The sequence below is a fragment of the Puntigrus tetrazona genome, chromosome 10 (assembly GCF_018831695.1).
Source record: "Puntigrus tetrazona isolate hp1 chromosome 10, ASM1883169v1, whole genome shotgun sequence".
Classification (NCBI taxonomy): Eukaryota; Metazoa; Chordata; class Actinopteri; order Cypriniformes; family Cyprinidae; genus Puntigrus; species Puntigrus tetrazona.
In genome coordinates, this window is record NC_056708.1 from 7,292,602 (window position 1) to 7,314,109 (window position 21,508).

At 40.1% G+C, this 21,508-nt stretch overlaps 3 protein-coding genes across 40 annotated transcripts in view; all 3 read left to right on the forward strand.

The window, feature by feature from the left end:
* The window catches only part of LOC122353118 (protocadherin beta-16-like), a 142,659-nt gene that overhangs the window by 95,065 nt on the left and 26,086 nt on the right, over positions 1–21,508 (forward strand). Inside the window, exon 1 of one of the 38 annotated variants that reach the window (XM_043251007.1) lies at positions 3,152–5,715. The exons of 35 other annotated variants lie outside the window; for them this stretch is intronic. In XM_043251007.1, coding sequence (XP_043106942.1) covers positions 3,319–5,715 — 2,397 coding nt within the window. In that variant the 5' untranslated portion in view covers positions 3,152–3,318. Of the gene's footprint in view, positions 1–3,151; positions 5,716–18,338; positions 18,897–21,508 lie in introns of those variants that run through there. 2 more of the 38 variants (XM_043251029.1, XM_043250990.1) reach the window with 2 other exon arrangements.
* LOC122353125 (protocadherin gamma-A6-like) lies at positions 11–2,599 on the forward strand. The gene is given in 3 exon segments (XM_043251040.1): positions 11–719; positions 722–2,374; positions 2,377–2,599. Coding segments are annotated over 3 exon segments (2,403 nt in total). The 5' UTR covers positions 11–160; the 3' UTR covers positions 2,568–2,599.
* LOC122353122 (protocadherin gamma-C5-like) lies at positions 13,109–16,056 on the forward strand. Its single transcript, XM_043251038.1, has one exon. The coding sequence runs from the start codon at positions 13,348–13,350 to the stop codon at positions 15,808–15,810; it is 2,463 nt and encodes an 820-aa protein (XP_043106973.1). The 5' UTR covers positions 13,109–13,347; the 3' UTR covers positions 15,811–16,056.

A 21,508-nucleotide genomic window follows, 5' to 3' on the forward strand; every position in this document is an offset into this window, starting at 1 on the left:
AAGCAATGGCATAATTCAGATAGGGGTGCTACATAACAGACAGCCATCAGATTTATCTCCAGATTCTTTAACGCGAACGAAGACGCAATTTGTTGGAAACATATTTATTCGCATTTGTTGCGATTTTTGAATGCTTCTGTTCCGTCTTTGATGATCAAAAATGGAGTCGGGAGGAAAAGGCTGGCATTATGGGTCTCTATTCTTCTATACAGCGTGCGCGTTGGCTTTATTTCCCCCTCGCGTGACTGGACAGATCCGTTATTCTATACCTGAGGAAATGCAAGTGGGTTCGTTTGTTGGAAATATTGCCTCGGACCTCGGGCTTGAGCCGAAGAGACTGGTTTCAGGAAAAGCGCGTGTTTTCACCGCAGACAGCAGGGAGTACATCGGACTGGACAAGGAGAATGGACATCTGGTTGTTAAAAACAAAATAGACAGAGAAGAGCTATGCGGAGAGATTTCTGCCTGTAGTGTGAGTTTTGATGTTATTCTAGAGAATCCGATGGAGCTTTATCGAGTTACTGTTGATATTCAGGACATCAATGATAACAGCCCAGTCTTTCCCAAATCTAAAATCGAGCAAGAAATTAGCGAATTAGCTGTTTTAGGTGCGAGATTTCCATTAGAGAGCGCAATAGACCCAGATGTTGGAGTGAACTCGCTACAGAAATATACTCTTCAACCCACCGATCATTTTAAGCTAAATGTTCAGAGTGGTGCTGGGGTAACAAAAACGTCGAGATGGTTCTTCATTCTCCTCTCGACAGAGAAAAAAAGCAGCGTCATAATTTGATTCTGACGGCTTTCGATGGTGGAAAACCACAAAGATCTGCAACTGTGCAGATTAATATTATTGTTCTAGATGTCAATGATAATGCGCCTGTGTTTAGCCAATCGTCTTATAAAACCTCCGTTGTTGAAAATGCTCCTAAAAGCACAATCGTGACTACAGTCAGTGCGAGCGATGCAGACGAGTCTAGTCACGGCGTTCAGTATTATTTTGAGCACGCGACATCTACCGTGAAAGCTTTGTTCTCTATTGATGCGGATACTGGGGAGGTTAAAGTCATAGGAGATATAGATTATGAAAAACATAAACAGTTTACAGTCAAAGCCAAAGCTAAAGATCACGGAGGTCTGACTGACTTGACTGAGATTATTATTGATGTAATTGACGTAAATGACAACGCACCAAAAATTACAATAATGTCTTTTTCCAGTTCAGTATCTGAAGATGCAGCACCTGGAACTGTTATAGCAATGATAAATGTTCAGGATCTAGATTCAGGTGACAACAGTAAGATTACATGTTCAATTGATTTAAACTCTCCATTTAAAATCGTATCCTCATTAACTAATTATTACAATCTGGTGACAGACTCAGAACTAGACAGAGAACAAACAGCAGAGTATAACATCACTATAACTGCTGTAGATGGAGGAAACCCACCTCTTTCAAGTAAAGAAATTTTAACCCTAAAGATATCTGATGTGAATGACCACGCACCTCAGTTTGAGCAGGACTCATATAATGCCTTCATCGCTGAAAATAACCCTCAGTCTACAACTATTCTGACTGTTAAAGCAATCGACATGGACTGGGGGCAAAATGCAAAGATTTCATATTTTCTTATTAATGGAGATCTGAACGGAGCACCTCTGGCATCTTACATCTCCATAAATTCAGAAAGTGGAGTGATCTATGCAGAAAAATCATTTGATTATGAACAGCTGAAATCATTCAAAATGCAAGTCAAAGCTCAAGACGGGGGCTCACCCCCTTTATCCAACAACGTGACTGTAAATATTATAATCCAAGATCAGAACGACAACGCTCCTCAGGTTCTGTATCCAGTACAGACTGGTTCTTCTGTGGTGGCTGAGATTGTGCCTCGTGCTGCAGATGTTGGATATCTGGTCACTAAAGTGGTGGCTGTTGATGTGGACTCTGGACAGAATGCCTGGCTCTCCTATAAACTACAGAAAGCTCCAGACAGAGCGCTGTTTGAAGTGGGTTTACAGAATGGAGAAATAAGAACTGTGCGACAAGTGACTGATAAAGATGCCGTCAAACAAAAACTGACTGTTGTTGTGGAGGATAACGGACAGCCCTCTCGCTCAGCTGTGGTCTCCATTAACGTGGCTGTAGCTGACAGCTTTCCTGAAGTGCTGTCAGAGTTCACAGACTTTACTCACGAAAAACAGTATAACGACAATTTGACGTTTTATTTAATCTTGGCTCTCGCAGTGGTCTCCCTGCTCTTCATAGTCTCTATTATTTCCATAATTTCAGTTAAAATCTACAGATGGAGGCAGAATAAGATATTTTATAAATCTAGTGCAAATCTACCTGTAATCCCGTATTACCCTCCAGTCTCATGAGCGGCACATTACAGCACGTGTATAATTATGAAATGTGCGGGACTACTGATTCAAGGATGAGTGACATGAAGTTTGTCAGGCCTTACAGTCAGAACACACTGGTGAGCCAGAGTCGCATGGGAACAGTTCAGAGAGAAAAGAAGGAGCAGGAGGTCGATGACCTGACTTTAGAGGTGAGACCTTGACTGATGTTTTAATATCATCTCACCATCAGATTTCATTTAATAAGAGCTCAGTGGTGTTAAGACTTTGACATGTGTTTCAGACTTTAACTCAGACATATGTCATTTTCACAGCTTTTTCCAATACAGCTTAACACTGCCAGAAAAGAAAATAAGAAAATATTATGTAGATATATTTTCATTCATCTAAATACCAGGCAGTGTGCATGTGCTGTTTGAACTGGTAAAAATGATTCTTCAGATTTATAAAGCATGTGTCACAATCCTCTTTGCCTTCTCACACTTTCATCTTTTATAGCTGTAACATGTTTCTACAATGCATAACCTAACATATGGGATGTTTAACACTTTTGTAAACTATATATATATATATATATATATATATATATATATATATATATATATATATATATATATATATATATTGTGTATATATATCTCCACACAAACATAAATATATTTTTATTATTATTTTCATGAAGTGGCCATTCCGTAGTACTGTATTTGAACTCTAAGTGCCGCTGTTCATCATATTAAGCAAGTGTGTTTTTATCCCTCCCCTGAACAAAACCCATGGCATAAATTCATACATTATAAACCGCTAGCTATACTTGTAACCTACGAAACAGTTATCCAAATCACGATCACCTTCGTCGCTATTTTCTTTAATCCACACGAAGACGCAATTTGTTGGAAATATAATTCATCGCACGTTTAGCTTTGAATGCTTCTGTTCCGTCTTTGATGATCAAAAATGGAGTCGGGAGGAAAAGGCTGGCATTATGGGTCTCTATTCTTCTACACAGCGTGCGCGTTGGCTTTATTTCCCCCTCGCGTGACTGGACAGATCCGTTATTCTATACCTGAGGAAATGCAAGTGGGTTCGTTTGTTGGAAATATTGCCTCGGACCTCGGGCTTGAGCCGAAGAGACTGGTTTCAGGAAAAGCGCGTGTTTTCACCGCAGACAGCAGGGAGTACATCGGACTGGACAAGGAGAATGGACATCTGGTTGTTAAAAACAAAATAGACAGAGAAGAGCTATGCGGAGAGATATCTGCCTGTAGTGTGAGTTTTGATGTTATTCTAGAGAATCCGATGGAGCTTTATCGAGTTACTGTTGATATTCAGGACATCAATGATAACAGCCCAGTCTTTCCCAAATCTAAAATCGAGCAAAAAATTAGCGAATTAGCTGTTTTAGGTGCAAGATTTCCATTAGAGAGCGCAATAGACCCAGATGTTGGAGTGAACTCTCTCCAAAAATATACTCTTCAACCCACCGATCATTTTAAGCTAAATGTTCAGAGTGGTGATGACGGTAGTAAAAACGTCGAGATGGTTCTTCATTCTCCTCTCGACAGAGAAATGAATCATCATCATAATTTGATTCTGACGGCTTTCGATGGCGGAAAACCACAAAGATCTGCAACCGTGCACATAAATATTATTGTTCTAGATGTCAACGACAATGCGCCTGTGTTTAGCCAATCGTCTTATAAAACCTCCGTTGTTGAAAATGCTCCTAAAAGCACAATCGTGACTACAGTCAGTGCGAGCGATGCAGACGAGTCTAGTCACGGCGTTCAGTATTATTTTGAGCACGCGACATCTACCGTGAAAGCTTTGTTCTCTATTGATGCGGATACTGGGGAGGTTAAAGTCATAGGAGACATAGATTATGAAAAACATAAACAGTTTAAAATCAAAGTCAAAGCTACAGATCACGGAGGTTTGACTGATTCTAGTGAAACAATTATTGACGTTATTGACATAAATGATAACATGCCAAAAATTACAATAATGTCTTTTTCCAGTTCGGTGTCTGAAGATGCAGCACCTGGAACTGTTATAGCAATGATAAATGTTCAGGATCTAGATTCAGGTGACAACAGTAAGATTACATGTTCAATTGATTTAAACTCTCCATTTAAAATCGTATCCTCGTTAACTAATTATTACAATCTGGTGACAGACTCAGAACTAGACAGAGAACAAACAGCAGAGTATAACATCACTATAACTGCTGTAGATGGAGGAAACCCACCTCTTTCAAGTAAAGAAATTTTAACCCTAAAGATATCTGATGTGAATGACCACGCACCTCAGTTTGAGCAGGACTCATATAATGCCTTCATCACTGAAAATAACCCTCAGTCTACAACTATTCTGACTGTTAAAGCAATCGACATGGACTGGGGGCAAAATGCAAAGATTTCATACTTTCTTATTAATGGAGATCTGAACGGAGCACCTCTGGCATCTTACATCTCCATAAATTCAGAAAGTGGAGTGATCTATGCAGAAAAATCATTTGATTATGAACAGCTGAAATCATTCAAAATGCAAGTCAAAGCTCAAGACGGGGGCTCACCCCCTTTATCCAACAACGTGACTGTAAATATTATAATCCAAGATCAGAACGACAACGCTCCTCAGGTTCTGTATCCAGTACAGACTGGTTCTTCTGTGGTGGCTGAGATTGTGCCTCGTGCTGCAGATGTTGGATATCTGGTCACTAAAGTGGTGGCTGTTGATGTGGACTCTGGACAGAATGCCTGGCTCTCCTATAAACTACAGAAAGCTCCAGACAGAGCGCTGTTTGAAGTGGGTTTACAGAATGGAGAAATAAGAACTGTGCGACAAGTGACTGATAAAGATGCCGTCAAACAAAAACTGACTGTTGTTGTGGAGGATAACGGACAGCCCTCTCGCTCAGCTGTGGTCTCCATTAACGTGGCTGTAGCTGACAGCTTTCCTGAAGTGCTGTCAGAGTTCACAGACTTTGCTCACGAAAAACAGTATAATGACAATTTGACGTTTTATTTAATCTTGGCTCTCGCAGTGGTCTCCCTGCTCTTCATAGTATCAATTATTTCCATAATTTCAGTCAAAATCTACAGATGGAGGCAGAATAAGATATTTTATAAATCTGGTGCAAATCTACCTGTAATCCCGTATTACCCTCCAGTCTACGCAGACGGCACATTACAGCACGTGTATAATTATGAAATGTGCGGGACTACTGATTCAAGGATGAGTGACATGAAGTTTGTCAGGCCTTACAGTCAGAACACACTGGTGAGCCAGAGTCGCATGGGAACAGTTCAGAGAGAAAAGAAGGAGCAGGAGGTCGATGACCTGACTTTAGAGGTGAGATCCCGTTTGAAGTCATAAAATCATCTTGTCATGCTTCCACTGGATTCAATATGTATTGAAGACTAGAGAGTGGTGTACTTCTATGGGTGTGTTTCAGACCTTGACATCGTGTCCTCAGTGTTATTAGGTGACATTCTCATAAGAGTTTAAAGCTTCAGGTGCATACTCCTTTTTTTTGGAATCATAAACAGCAAGTCATTTACTTTAAAAAGTAACAAAGTAAATGTATATGTTGGTATGTGTTGGTTGATATACATTGGTTTGTTTTGTGAAACTAGACTGCTAGTTCGGTTCTCAAACACGTCACGATGGTGCACAGTGAATTCTGTTCCACCCACAAACACCCACACACACTCTGCTACTCTGTGTTGACACATTTTATTTTTCTCAGGCCTTCGTGAACTGATGATATAACATGCATTTAAATATATACAGCAATACAGTTCTCAAAACATATTTAAAATATTTTTTTTAACACACACACTGGATTAGCTTTGTTGATTGCCACTTTTCATTCTTTTCTCAGTTAAAGTGATTTTTATAGAGCTGCAGTTATAGATCAGTATCAGGGTTCTTTAATACTGCACATATTCCTCTGCCATTGCTGTTATTGCGTCGTGATCTGTGCAAGTTTAAACGCTGAGGTGTTTTCTAAAAGGCATTGACTGATAAAAATGTGATTTATTTTATTCATGTATTATTTTTCTTTTACATGTTTAGCAGTTTCGAACATGTGCTACATCATCTGAAACACAATCAAAGTTACACATCATGTCCGTAGTTTTTTATCAGATCAGGCATACATTTCTGTTAACTGTTTTTTTGGTTTTTTTCAGATTTATGATGATATTACAAACGCTGTCTGGGTGGGCTTTTTTAGACAACCCTCATCGCTTGATTGTGAAGTTGAATGAAGTGTATGAAGCGAGAATGTGCATTGATTTCCTTTCAGTCTCTGTCATTGCAGTCTCTCAATGCTGAATAGACGTTCTGCACAGTGAGCTCTTGTCAGTTATACTGAAACATACTCATCACGTGCTGTCACAAACTGTCTTTATATGGAAGTTTGAGAAAATAAAAAGAAAGAAGATAATAAAGCTTTCCAACCCTAAACAGTTACTTATCTTCTATGAAAAGTAAAGGGCTGAATGTGCTATTCATCTAAAGATTTCTGCTTAACCGTGTATTTCTTGCATCCAGTATTCTTCATCATCCCCCTTAAATCCTCTGAAAGATTCGTGATGAGCATCATAGGGTGATTTTACTAATATTACAGCTGCTGAAGGTGTGGGTTGCAGAAGCTGGGAGTGGCTTCTCTGCAGCGAGCGTGCAGCCAGACATCCGAAACACCATTCAATATCAAATGTGTGTCACAGCTGAAGCACTAATCCTGTCTCTAAGGCCCACTGCCGGGTTCTCATAAATATTACATTTATATTAAAAAAAAAACAAAAACACTGTGGTGTCATTTACTATATGCCAAAATATTAAAACGCAACCTTAAATTAAAAGGCATTCTTTTGTTTACATTTAATCATACAGGTTTTAAACCTCATAATGGGGCCGTTTGTTGAAATAACAAAATGCACGAGTGAATGCAGTAAAATGGTGTCCTCACATTAGAAACAATTAGCAGGACTATTTAGTGATCAGCGCAGTCAGATTAGGAGTGCGGGATCAGTGTGAGGAAAGCACAGGCAGCACATGAGATCAGTGCTGGTGTTTGTGTGACTTTCAGGCAGAGGGGGGAGGAGAGCCCTTTTCTCTCTGCAGTGAGATTCTTTGTCCTGCTTTTGCCTCCTCAAAGCCGCCTGTGTCTGTATGTGCCTACGTACGAGCTGCAAGCGGTGATACCGATAAATAAGTAAAAATGACATGATGTATGTTTGATTTTAGTGCACACATATTCGCAGGTCCTTGTGTAATATAACGGTTTATATGCTGAGCTTAAAAAGAACAGTTTATTTTATTTTCCTCTGCGTGCTTGCTACTGTTTATTCGGACAGCTTGAACACAACCCACATCACTTACAGATATGCATATCCATATGCTCTCTTTTTCCTCTAACACACATATGCTCCCTTGACAACATGCGTTTCCGTGACAACCGACTGAGCCGGACCACTCCATTTCTTCCTTGGGGGTGAGGGCTTGTCCATGTTTCTTGCCCCCCCCACACCACCCTTCTGGCTCTCCCATGCTCCCTCTTGTGTTCAATAGAAGTGTAATTGTAAATATCATCATTATGGATATGGCTTCTTTTTTGAAGTTGTACATATTGCACAATTACCACTCCGTAAAAGGTTTGATTTTGGCATTTGTTGTGATGCATACTGATCATGCTTTTCTGAGCATGAGCAAAATTAGATGATAAAATACACACATACACACACAAACACACAAGTAATTGTCATTTTTTTGTCTCTCTTTTTTTCTCTTCTATTCCATCTGCTGCATTTCACCTGGTTTTCCACGAACAAAGGTAAGACAAAAGTCTCTTTTCTGTTGAAAATGCGTTAATGGAATAAATGGAATGCTTGGAACATATTTGTGTGTGTGTGTGTGTGTGTGTTTATGTGTGTGTACGTATTTTTTTAAATATGTAGGGTACAACTGGGCTCAATGCATGATTGATATTTCTCTCTAAATGATAAACAACAACACTAGTTTGTCACTACACCTACTGCTGATTATCTTGATACATGAACATGATGTGTTACAATTTTTAGGTGTTCAGTGTAATTTAAAATTAAATTGTATTGCTTTTTTATTTTTTTAATTTTTGTATATGACAAAATGTAATTGTGATTTATCACTAATGCCCCATTATTAACGCAGTCTGCCCTGGGGCCTTTACCTTTACCTACAATGATACATTAAAGACCTGTGTAGCTGCCTTAATATTCAGTGTATTTTGAATTACACTGTCAGTTCAAATTAAGTAAAGTGTAATAATATGACATTAATATGACGTCATATTCATTGAAAGAGGGCATTTAGTCCTGTTGTACCCAAATATGTTTGCCTAATATGTTAGTCAGATGTGTATTGCCATGTTGATACTAAATGCAACACATAAACATCACTCATAGCACAAAGTCCAAAGTCTGGCACACATTGCAAAAACACAATAGCAGGGGAACGTTTTTTTTCGCAACTTAACTGATGCTGTTACAACAGAAAAAAAGACAGGTAAGTAAACAGCTTTATTCTGGACATTTATTCAAATATCCATGATCCCAACCAAAATTCAGTGGACCTCATGCTGACATGTAAGTATTTTTTTACGATGAAAAGACAAACAGCTTTCCATTCATGGAAATCATGGTGATAGTGTTTGCTTTGTCTGAGTATAGAAGTGCAGCTGCAGAAACAGGCCGCCTGTGTGGCGCTGTCCAGCCGCGTGGTGCTGAAACGCTGCTGCGCTTTCGGTCTCCCCCCGCTAATGGTTGAGTCCTTTGTTGCGAGAGGATCATGCAGTCTTGTACGGATGAAGAGCGTAATGCGAATGTCAATGTAATTATTTCATTTTTAAAGGCGATAATTATAATAAACGTTAATATTTCTAAAAAAAAAGGCAGTTAATCTCACCTAAATGTAGAATCATTAATCAATCTCCTCCAAACACAGCGATGTATGCACCTGCTCATACGTCGGAGCTGCTGCGCTTCTCTCTATCGCCACACGAAGGCACACGTTCATATTCTTTTTTAAACAGTTATGTTTTAGATAATAGAAGCGCGCGCACAACAGTCACACACGCACGCACGCGCACGCACCCACACACAGTGGAGGATAGAAAAAGATGATGATGATCATCATCATCATCACCATTATAAATAACAGTGTATGTATGAATAATAATAATAATAATAATAATAATAATAATAATAATAATAACGATAATTTATATATATATATATATATATATATATATATATATATATATATATATATATATATATATATATATATATATATATATATAATTGTTTATTATTATTACTTGTTTATTAGACGTGTAGCTGCTCTGAGTAACTCTGAATCACTTGTTTTTTTTTTCTCGTACTATCCCTTTAAGATATTTTAAGAACTGTATTGGTTGAAGAGAAATGCACAGTCGACCAATGAGGTACAGACTTAGACAAAGAGATCCACTCCCTCCCACTGCCGGGGCATCTTTCGGAGCTCTGAGCACAGAGAACGCTTGAAATACTCGTTTTTATCAAAAGGACTTATTGCACCGAATAGGAATATGCAACCAATACACTTTCTGGGATTATGTAGTTGTGAATATTTTGAAATCTTGCGAAAACTTGGATAATTCCATAAGTGGAGCCGGAGATGATGGAATCTCTATTCGTGTTGAAGAGAATTTGGTGGTGCTGTGTCTTTATTCTTCGTTGGAGTACAATAGAGGCGCAGATTCGATACACGCTTCCAGAAGAGCTAAGAGAAGGATCTGTGGTCGGAAATATTGCTAAAGACCTCGGTTTGGATGTATCTAAGATTATAGATCGTAAACTACAAATAGCGTCTGAGACTGGTAAGCAGTATTTCGCCGTAGATGTGGAAAAGGGTGATCTTATTGTGAATGAGAGAATTGATAGAGAGGGTTTATGTGGATACAATGTCCCCTGTGTTTTGCCTCTTCAAGCCGTTTTAGAGAATCCTCTGCAGATGCATCGGGTTGAGATCGAAGTGCAAGATATAAACGACAACGCGCCCAATTTTAAATCTAATGAGCGTGTACTGAACATCCCTGAATCCGTTAATTCAGGAGCTAAATTTCTCTTAGAGAGCGCTATTGATTCGGATGTACAGTCCAATTCTTTAAAATCATACAGTCTGAGCGTTAATGACAATTTTGCTTTAAACGTTAAAACTCAGGATGGGGTCAAAATTCCAGAATTAGTGCTAAAGCAACCTCTCGACAGAGAAAAACAGGCTGTTCATAAGCTAATATTAACGGCAGCTGACGGAGGGAATCCGGTGCGCACGGGCACATGCGAGATAACGGTTATGGTGTTGGATAATAATGATAACGGTCCTGAATTCGAAAAACCTTTTTATGAGGCTGCCGTTGATGAAAGCGAATCGATTCATAAAGAAATTCTGAGAGTGAAGGCTATAGATTTGGACGAAGGGTTAAATGGAGAGATTGAATATTTCTTTGCAGACCAAACGCCGGATACAGCATTGTTTAATATTAACGAACAAACTGGTGCCATCACAGTTAAAGGACAGCTGGATCATGAAAAAGCGAGCCTGCATAAATTTGATATAGTTGCAAAGGACAAAGGAAATCCTCAAATGGAGGGCCACTGCAGTGTAAAGATAAAGGTTAACGATGTAAACGACAACGCACCTGAAATAATTATCACTTCCCTCTCGAGTCCGATTCCCGAGAGCTCCTCAAATGGCACTGTCGTGTCTTTAATTAGTACAAAAGATGCAGATTTAGGAGATAACGGTAAAGTTAAACTTACGTTGGCCCCTGGAACACCGTTTAGATTAAACCCGACAATTTCCAATCATTACGCGCTAGTTACCAACGGTCTTTTAGACAGAGAAACGTATTCTGAATATAAGATTGAACTGAAAGCAGTTGATGCTGGTTCACCGCCGTTATCTAGTGGTAAAACTGTCATAATCGGAATTTCAGACGTTAATGACAATCCTCCAGCGTTCGCTGATAAGTCCTACAATGTTTACGCTAAAGAAAACAGCGCTCACGACTCAATATTGTGCTCAGTCTCTGCCCATGACCCAGACTTAGGCGAAAACGCCAAAATCTCCTACTCCATTTTGGACACTAAAGTTCAAGACGTTCCCGTATCTTCGTATATTTATATAAACTCTGAAAACGGAAGTATATTTACTATGCAGTCATTTGACTTCGAGAAAATCAAAGTATTTCAGATCCTCGTTCAGGCTAAAGATCATGGCTCTCCGTCTCTGAGCAGCAACGTAACTGTTCACGTGTTTATTTCGGACCGGAACGATAACGCACCTGCTGTCATTTACCCGTCCACATCCATGGGGTCTGTCTCTCATCAGAGGATGCCCCGTTCTGCTAAAGCAGGACATCTCGTTACTAAGGTAACAGCAGTGGACGCGGACTCGGGTCATAACGCCTGGTTGTTCTACAGGCTCGCGGAGGCCACGGACGCGTCTCTGTTCAGTGTTAATTTACATACGGGAGAGGTGAGGACTAAACGCGCTGTTTCAGAGCACGACGACTCCTCTCAGAGACTGCTGATAGAAATAAAGGATAACGGAGAACCGATTCAGTCCACCACAGTCACAGTGGATATACTGATAGAGGACGGCTTTCATGAACCCATCTCAGACTATAGAGAGAAAACTATCGAGCCCAACAAGAAAACTGGCAAAATTACTTTATATCTGATCATCTCTTTGGCTTCCGTGTCCTTGTTGTGTCTGTTGACGTTTTTCATCTTACTGGTGAAATGTGCGCGAGGCAGCAGAAGCTGCTGTATCAGGAGAACAAACTCTGAATACAAGAACCCCAACAGAAACCTGCAGATCCAGCTCAACACTGACGGGCCCATTAAGTATGTGGAGGTTCTGGGAGGAGACATGATGTCTCAGAGTCAGTCCTTTGGCTCCTATCTCTCTCCAATGTCAGAATTCAGTGATCTCACCCTCATTAAACCCAGCAGCACCACAAACTTTACAGACACGCTAAACGTGCTTGACGCGTCGTTACCAGACAGCGCGTGGACGTTCGAGAGCCAACAGGTGAGCGCGTGAGATTTTGTACAGTATTTTTATTTACTTATAAATTACTATTTTGTATAATAATATTTGAAATATTACATTTGCCACTGCCTGGAATACGTAGATGGCATGAATTGCAACGTTCTTATTCAGCTAAAATAGCAATACGTTTGCATTAAAAGGGTTAGAGCTTTGCAGTGTTTATAGCTTTGATAAAAATGCAATGCTTTGATCAGTGTAGTTGGTTTCACTTTCATGCCGAACTCTGCGCTGATTCTTGATACTTTAATGAAAAGATACGGTTGTCTTCGTTTTGTACTTTGACGCGTTTTTCCACGTTTGTGAGGTTTTCTGCGGTCTAAACAGATTAATTAAGCTAAGCTGTCATAGAAAATTTTTAATTTTTATTTTGTGTAATTTATAATGTTGCGTATTTGTTAATCTAAGGTTTTTGAGCTTATTAATGTTTTTAGAGATTTTGGAGTAAACGAAAAAATATATATATTTTTTTTTTTTTTTTTTTTTTTTTTTTTTTTTTTTTTTTCAACGTAAAGGGAAATAACTGCATATATAGTGCATGGATGTTGAGCTTGGCTCTGCTCTGCCTCTTTAAGACTGATTCATGTTGTGACTGGAGAGCACTCGTCCAATAACGAGACCGCTCTGCACAAAGAGATCCACTCCCTCCCCCGACATAATGCTGAGAACCATTACGCACAGACCTGAGACAAAATGCACTGCACTCGCTGCGATGTATTTAACAACTGAAATTCATCTGGGATTCTATGCATTTTAAAACATCGCACTATTTTTTATAAAGGCTTCTAGTCGTACGATGAATGTCAGGATACTGGAATCAACGATTATTTGTCGTGTTTGGAAATGAGGACTCAAATACAAAGGAGGATTTTGCTCTGGCGGGCGCTGTGGCTCTTGTGTTTCGCTGTTTTGTGGAGAGATACAGAAGCGCAGCTTCGTTATACAATACCTGAGGAGCTGAAGGAGGGATCTATTGTTGGAAACGTAGCAAAAGACCTCGGTTTGGATTTATCTGAGATATCTAACCGTAAATTACGGATAGCATCGGAGTCTGGTAAGCAATATTTCAGCCTGAATTTGCGGAACGGCGAGCTGCTTGTGAATGAAGTAATAGACAGAGAAACCCTGTGCGGACAAAGCGCGAGTTGTGTGTTACCAGTGCAAGTCATAATCGAGGATCCACTCCAGTTTTATCGTGTCGAGGTGGACATACAAGACATTAACGACAACTCTCCAATATTCTTGTCTGAAATAAACACAATTGAGGTGCCAGAATTAACATTAACAGGAGCGAGGTTTCGTTTAGAGCCCGCTCAAGATCCTGACGCTGGAACGAACTCCTTGCGCACATACGCGCTGAATAAAAATGAACATTTCGCTATGAACATTAAAACCGATAAGGACGGAACAAAAGTCCCAGAAATAGTTTTAGAGAAAGCTGTCGACAGAGAAAAACAGTCTGTACACCATCTAATTTTGACAGGTATTGATGGAGGTGATCCGGCGAGGTCTGGAACTACACAGATTTCTGTAAAAATTCTTGATGCAAATGATAACGCTCCGGTGTTTGAACACGAGTTATATGAGGTTAAAGTGATGGAGAGCACAGTCCCGGGTACAATGATACTTCCTGTAAAAGCTATTGACTTAGATGATGGTGTAAACAGCGAGGTTGAGTATTCATTTGCGGCACATACACCAGAAATAATTCAAAATTTGTTTGCTATTAATCCCGTGACAGGCGAGTTAGTCGTTTCCAAGCCTCTCGATTATGAAACCAGCACTTCATATAAATTTGATATACGCGCAAGAGACAAAGGCTCGCTTGCAATGGAGGGACATTGCAGAGTTCAGGTGACTGTTTTAGATGTGAATGATAATGCACCTGAGATCAGCATCACCTCCTCACCCAAACCTGTGCCAGAAGACGCGGCCGCTGGGACTATGGTAGCGTTAATAAATGTTAAAGATATCGATTCAGGAGTAAACGGGAACGTAACGCTTAGCATGTCACCAGGCACTCCTTTTAAATTAAAGCCAACGTTTTCAAATCATTACGCGCTGGTGACAGACTCACAATTAGACCGAGAACAGTTTCCTAGATATGACATTGAGCTCAAAGCATCAGACTCTGGATCACCTCCACTGATATCTAGCAAATTAATTACAGTTAATATATTAGATGTCAATGATAACCCTCCTGTTTTCTCTGAACGTGTGTACTCGGTTTATATTAAAGAAAACACTGCTCCCGGATCCATTTTATCATCAGTAACAGCATCAGATCGAGACACGGGAGAAAATGCCAAAATTGTCTATTCAGTTCTCGATACTAATAATCAAGGCGTTCCCGTCTCTTCATATGTTTATATAAACTCTGAAAACGGTAGTATATTTAGCATGCACTCATTCGACTACGAAAAAATGAAGGTGTTTCACATCATCGTGATTGCTAAAGATCATGGCTCTCCGTCTCTGAGCAGCAACGCCACAGTTCACGTGTTTATTTCGGACCGGAACGATAACGCACCTGCTGTCATTTACCCGTCCACATCCATGGGGTCTGTCTCTCATCAGAGGATGCCCCGTTCTGCTAAAGCAGGACATCTCGTTACTAAGGTAACAGCAGTGGACGCGGACTCGGGTCATAACGCCTGGTTGTTCTACAGGCTCGCGGAGGCCACGGACGCGTCTCTGTTCAGTGTTAATTTACATACGGGAGAGGTGAGGACTAAACGCGCTGTTTCAGAGCACGACGACTCCTCTCAGAGACTGCTGATAGAAATAAAGGATAACGGAGAACCGATTCAGTCCACCACAGTCACAGTGGATATACAGATAGAGGAAGGGGTTCATGAGCCTATCTCGGATTATAGCATGAAAACGACAGAAAACAACAACAAGAAAAACGGCAAAATAACTTTATATTTGATCATTTCGTTGGGAACAGTGTCACTTTTATCCATTTTGACATTGTTCACGTTGATTGTGAAATGCGTTAGAAGCAGCATCGGAAGTTCAAGCTGCTGCGTCAGACGAAGCGATTGTGAATACAAGAACCCCAACAGAAACCTGCAGATCCAGCTCAACACTGACGGGCCCATTAAGTATGTGGAGGTTCTGGGAGGAGACATGATGTCTCAGAGTCAGTCCTTTGGCTCCTATCTCTCTCCAATGTCAGAATTCAGTGATCTCACCCTCATTAAACCCAGCAGCACCACAAACTTTACAGACACGCTAAACGTGCTTGACGCGTCGTTACCAGACAGCGCGTGGACGTTCGAGAGCCAACAGGTGAGCGCGTGAGATTTTGTACAGTATTTTTATATACTTAGAAATTACTATTTTGTGTAATATTTGAAATGTTACATTTGGCACTGCCTGGAATACGTAGATGGCATGAATTGCAACGTTCATATTGTAAGGAGCTGAATCAAAACCTGTAAATGCAATAAGACTAATCTGAAAAGGGATATCCAAAGGAACAAAAGGACTTCAAAAAGAGATTAAACAACCCTCCCTCTCTGTTGCTTTTATGACACCCTCCTCACCTCTGCTCTTCCTGCTTCCCCTCCTTCTGCCCAAAAGACTTGGCTTAAAGTTCATTAGGAATAAGGCATTATATGTCATGTGTCTTGTGAACCTATTGTTCTTCACTTTCATGTTTGGTCTCATTTGAAAGGTCTCAATTTCACAGTAATCATTTATATTATGGGAAAGATTAAGAACTTGGTAGAACTTTGTTCTGTTAAAAAGGGGGTGTGTCCTCCTTTTGGGCCTCTGAAAGTGTTCCAGCCAGGTTTTGACCCTGGAGCACGGGAACCTAAACACCAAAAGATTTTTACAATTAAATTTGTGATCTCTTTGTCTGGTCTAGGTATATAAGGAAAGTGAGAAAACACAACAAGGCGCGATTCTGTAGCCAGATCGGCCCGTAGTGTGTGTGTCCCATACACCATACTATGTACTTTTTAAAGACCGGGTATAATGACCTTTTATGTTTGTTTTATTTGGTTTTGTGTTATTTTTGTACTGCTGATCCGTTGTGCAAATGTCTATGAATTATACCAATTTGTAAACTATTCTTGCCTGGCTAAATAAACGTTAATCTTGTCTAATTTATAATATTGTATGAAATAACTTTTCTAGTAGGTTAGTGACTTCTGAGGTTTTCCGCATTGTTGGCGTGCTAGGTTGAGTCAGATCAACGATCGATGGATGGAGCCGGGGGCACGTTTTTGAGATCTTCTGGCCACCAAACTGGCTTAGCATGCTATTACTTAGGGAACGCATAAAAAAATTACTCTTTTTTTGTACGGGGTAGTGTCTGACTAAGACCTGGACTAGCCCAGATGTGTCGTGAGTCTGTTCTGGCCAAACAAGGTCTCTAAGCGACCCAGACTCCTAACGAAAGATAAGTCGAAACTAGGAAATATTATAGTTAATGATCCAAATTTAATCACAACTAGAGGGATCAGCAGTTACATTTAAATAAATATAACTCAAATCACGAAAGATTGGAGTCAGATAAAATTATGTATAAGGTCAAGTCATGTCAAGTCAAGTCAAATGGCTTTTATTGTCATTTCAACTACATATAGCTGCGCAGTACATAGTGAAATGAGACAACGTTTCTCCAGGACCTGGTGCTACATGGAGTCACACTTACAACACAATACAAAAGAACTTCACATATTGAGCTAAGACAGTGTCTTAGCCACATAAAGTGCAAAGTGTGTGGACTAGTGCAAACAGCAGGGGAGTAGAGTGCAAACCCAGTGTGCAAACTAGTGCAAACAGTGCAAAGACAAAATCAGTGCAAGGCAAAAACATAAGTAGTGCAAGAACACGAAATACAAACAACAATAAATATGAGGTGCACAACAATAAATATGACGTGCAAGAATGCTTATGGGACAGGAAGGCCATTCAGGTGTGGTTATTGAGGAGTCTGATGGCTTGTGGGAAGAAACTGTTCAGCAGTCTGGTTGTGAGGGCCTGACTTCTCTGGTACCTCTTTCCAGATGGAAGGAGGGTGAATAATGTGTGTGAGGGATGTGTGGGGTCTTGTACTATATTGTGGGCTTTGCGGATGCAGCGTGAGGTGTAGATGTCCGTGATAGAGGGCAGAGAGACGCCAGTGATCTCAGCCAGTGGAGGTCAGTACTACAATTGGAAATGTAAAAGATTAATGAATATCAGTGATTTTTAACATAACGCAAAGAGAAGACCGATCACGCATTAACCTTCGACCAGGGCCTCGGGATACTGTTCTTCAGGAAAAGGGGGAACCTTACAATAATCAGCAAAAGTAGCACTACATTTGCATTAAAAGGGTTAGATCTTTGCAGTGTTTATAGCTTTGATAAAAATGCAATGCTTTCATCAGTGTAGTTGGTTTCACTTTCATGTCCATCTCTGCGCTGATTCTTGATACTTTAATGAAAAGATACGGTTGTCTTAGTTTGTACTTTGACGCGATTTTCCACATATGTACAATTTTTTGCGGTCTAAACAGATTAATTAGTCTAACCTGTCATGGGAAAAAAAATTATTTTATGTAATTTATAATGGTGCATATTTGTTAATATATATATATATATATATATATATATATATATATATATATATATATATATATATATATATATATATATATATATATACACACTTTTTTTTCAACGTAAAGTGAAATAACTGCATATATAGTGCATGGATGTTGAGCTTGGCTCTGCTCTGCCTCTTTAAGACTGATTCATGTTGTGACTGGAGAGCACTCGTCCAATAACGAGACCGCTCTGCACAAAGAGATCCACTCCTTCCCCCGACATAATGCTGAGAACCATTACGCACAGACCTGAGACAAAATGCACTGCACTCGCTGCGATGTATTTAACAACTGAAATTCATCTGGGATTCTATGCATTTTAAAACATCGCACTGTTTTTTCTAAAGGCTTCTAGTCGTACGATGAATGTCAGGATACTGGAATCAACGATTATTTGTCGTGTTTGGAAATGAGGACTCAAATACAAAGGAGGATTTTGCTCTGGCGGGCGCTGTGGCTCTTGTGTTTCGCTGTTTTGTGGAGAGATACAGAAGCGCAGCTTCGTTATACAATACCTGAGGAGCTGAAGGAGGGATCTATTGTTGGAAACGTAGCAAAAGATCTCGGTTTGGATTTATCTGAGATATCTAACCGTAAATTACGGATAGCATCTGAGTCTGGTAAGCAATATTTCAGCCTGAATTTGCGGAACGGCGAGCTGCTTGTGAATGAAGTAATAGACAGAGAAACCCTGTGCGGACAAAGCGCGAGTTGTGTGTTACCAGTGCAAGTCATAATCGAGGATCCACTCCAGTTTTATCGTGTCGAGGTGGACATACAAGACATTAACGACAACTCTCCAGTATTCTTGTCTGACATAAACACAATCGAGGTTCCAGAATCAACGTTAACAGGAGCGAGGTTTCGTTTAGAGCCCGCTCAAGATCCTGACGCTGGAACGAACTCCTTGCGCACATACGCGCTGAATAAAAATGAACATTTCGCTATGAACATTAAAACCGGTAAGGACGGAACAAAGGTCCCAGAAATAGTTTTAGAGAAAGCTGTCGACAGAGAAAAACAGTCTGTACACCATCTAATTTTAACAGGTATTGATGGAGGTGATCCGGCGAGGTCTGGAACTACACAGATTTCTGTAAAAATTCTTGATGCAAACGATAACGCTCCGGTGTTTGAACACGAGTTATATGAGGTTAAAGTGATGGAGAGCACAGTCCCGGGTACAATGATACTTCCTGTAAAAGCTATTGACTTAGATGATGGTGTAAACAGCGAGGTTGAGTATTCATTTGCGGCACATACTCCTGCAATTATTCAAAATTTGTTTGCTATTAATTCCGTGACAGGCGAGTTAGTCGTTTCCAAACATCTCGATTATGAAACCAGCTCTTCATATAAAATTGATATACGCGCAAGAGACAAAGGCTCGCTTGCAATGGAGGGACACTGTACGATCCAAGTAACTGTTGTGGATGTGAATGATAATGCACCTGAGATCAGCATCACCTCCTCACCCAAACCTGTGCCAGAAGACGCGGCCGCTGGGACTATGGTAGCGTTAATAAATGTTAAAGATATAGATTCAGGGTTAAACGGGAACGTAGCGCTTAGCATGTCACCAGGCACTCCTTTTAAATTAAAGCCAACGTTTTCAAATCATTACGCGCTGGTGACAGACTCACAATTAGACCGAGAACAGTTTCCTAGATATGACATTGAGCTCAAAGCATCAGACTCTGGATCACCTCCACTGATATCTAGCAAACTCATTACAGTTAATATATTAGATGTCAATGATAACCCTCCTGTTTTCTCTGAACGTGTGTACTCGGTTTATATTAAAGAAAACACCGCTCCTGGATCCATTTTATCATCAGTAACAGCATCAGATCGAGACACGGGAGAAAATGCCAAAATTGTCTATTCAGTTCTCGATACTAATAATCAAGGCGTTCCCGTCTCTTCATATGTTTATATAAACTCTGAAAACGGTAGTATATTTAGCATGCACTCATTCGACTACGAAAAAATGAAGGTGTTTCACATCATCGTGATTGCTAAAGATCATGGCTCTCCGTCTCTGAGCAGCAACGCCACAGTTCACGTGTTTATTTCGGACCGGAACGATAACGCGCCTGCTGTCATTTACCCGTCCACATCCATGGGGTCTGTCTCTCATCAGAGGATGCCCCGTTCTGCTAAAGCAGGACATCTCGTTACTAAGGTAACAGCAGTGGACGCGGACTCGGGTCATAACGCCTGGTTGTTCTACAGGCTCGCGGAGGCCACGGACGCGTCTCTGTTCAGTGTTAATTTACATACGGGAGAGGTGAGGACTAAACGCGCTGTTTCAGAGCACGACGACTCCTCTCAGAGACTGCTGATAGAAATAAAGGATAACGGAGAACCGATTCAGTCCACCACAGTCACAGTGGATATACTGATAGAGGAAGGGGTTCATGAGCCTATCTCGGATTATAGCATGAAAACGACAGAAAACAACAACAAGAAAAACGGCAAAATTACGTTGTATTTAATTATTTCGTTGGGAACAGTGTCACTTTTATCCATTTTGACATTGTTCACGTTGATTGTGAAATGCGTTAGAAGCAGCATCGGAAGTTCAAGCTGCTGCGTCAGACGAAGCGATTGTGAATACAAGAACCCCAACAGAAACCTGCAGATCCAGCTCAACACTGACGGGCCCATTAAGTATGTGGAGGTTCTGGGAGGAGACATGATGTCTCAGAGTCAGTCCTTTGGCTCCTATCTCTCTCCAATGTCAGAATTCAGTGATCTCACCCTCATTAAACCCAGCAGCACCACAAACTTTACAGACACGCTAAACGTGCTTGACGCGTCGTTACCAGACAGTGCGTGGACGTTCGAGAGCCAACAGGTGAGCGCGTGAGATTTTCTACAGTATTTTTATATACTTATAAATTACTATTTTGTGTAATATTTTAAATGTTACATTTGACACTGCGTGGATTACGTAGATGGCATGAATTGCTCTATCCACATTATAACTTTCACATTCAGCAAAAGTAACACTACATTTGCATTAAGCTTTGCAGTGTTTATAGCTTTGATAAAAATGCAATGCTTTCATCAGTGTAGTTGGTTTCACTTTCATGTCCATCTCTGCGCTGATTCTTGATACTTTAATGAAAAGATACGGTTGTCTTCGTTTTGTACTTTGACGTGTTTTTCCACGTTTGTGCGGTTTTCTGCGGTCTAAACGGATTAATTAATCTAAGCTGTCATGGAATTTTTTTTATTTTTATTCTGTGTAATTTATAATGCTGCGTATTTGTTAATGTAAGGTTTTTGAGCTTATTATTGTTTTTAGAGCTTTTGAGTAAACGAATAGAATATATATATATATATATATATATATATATATATATATATATATATATATATATATATATT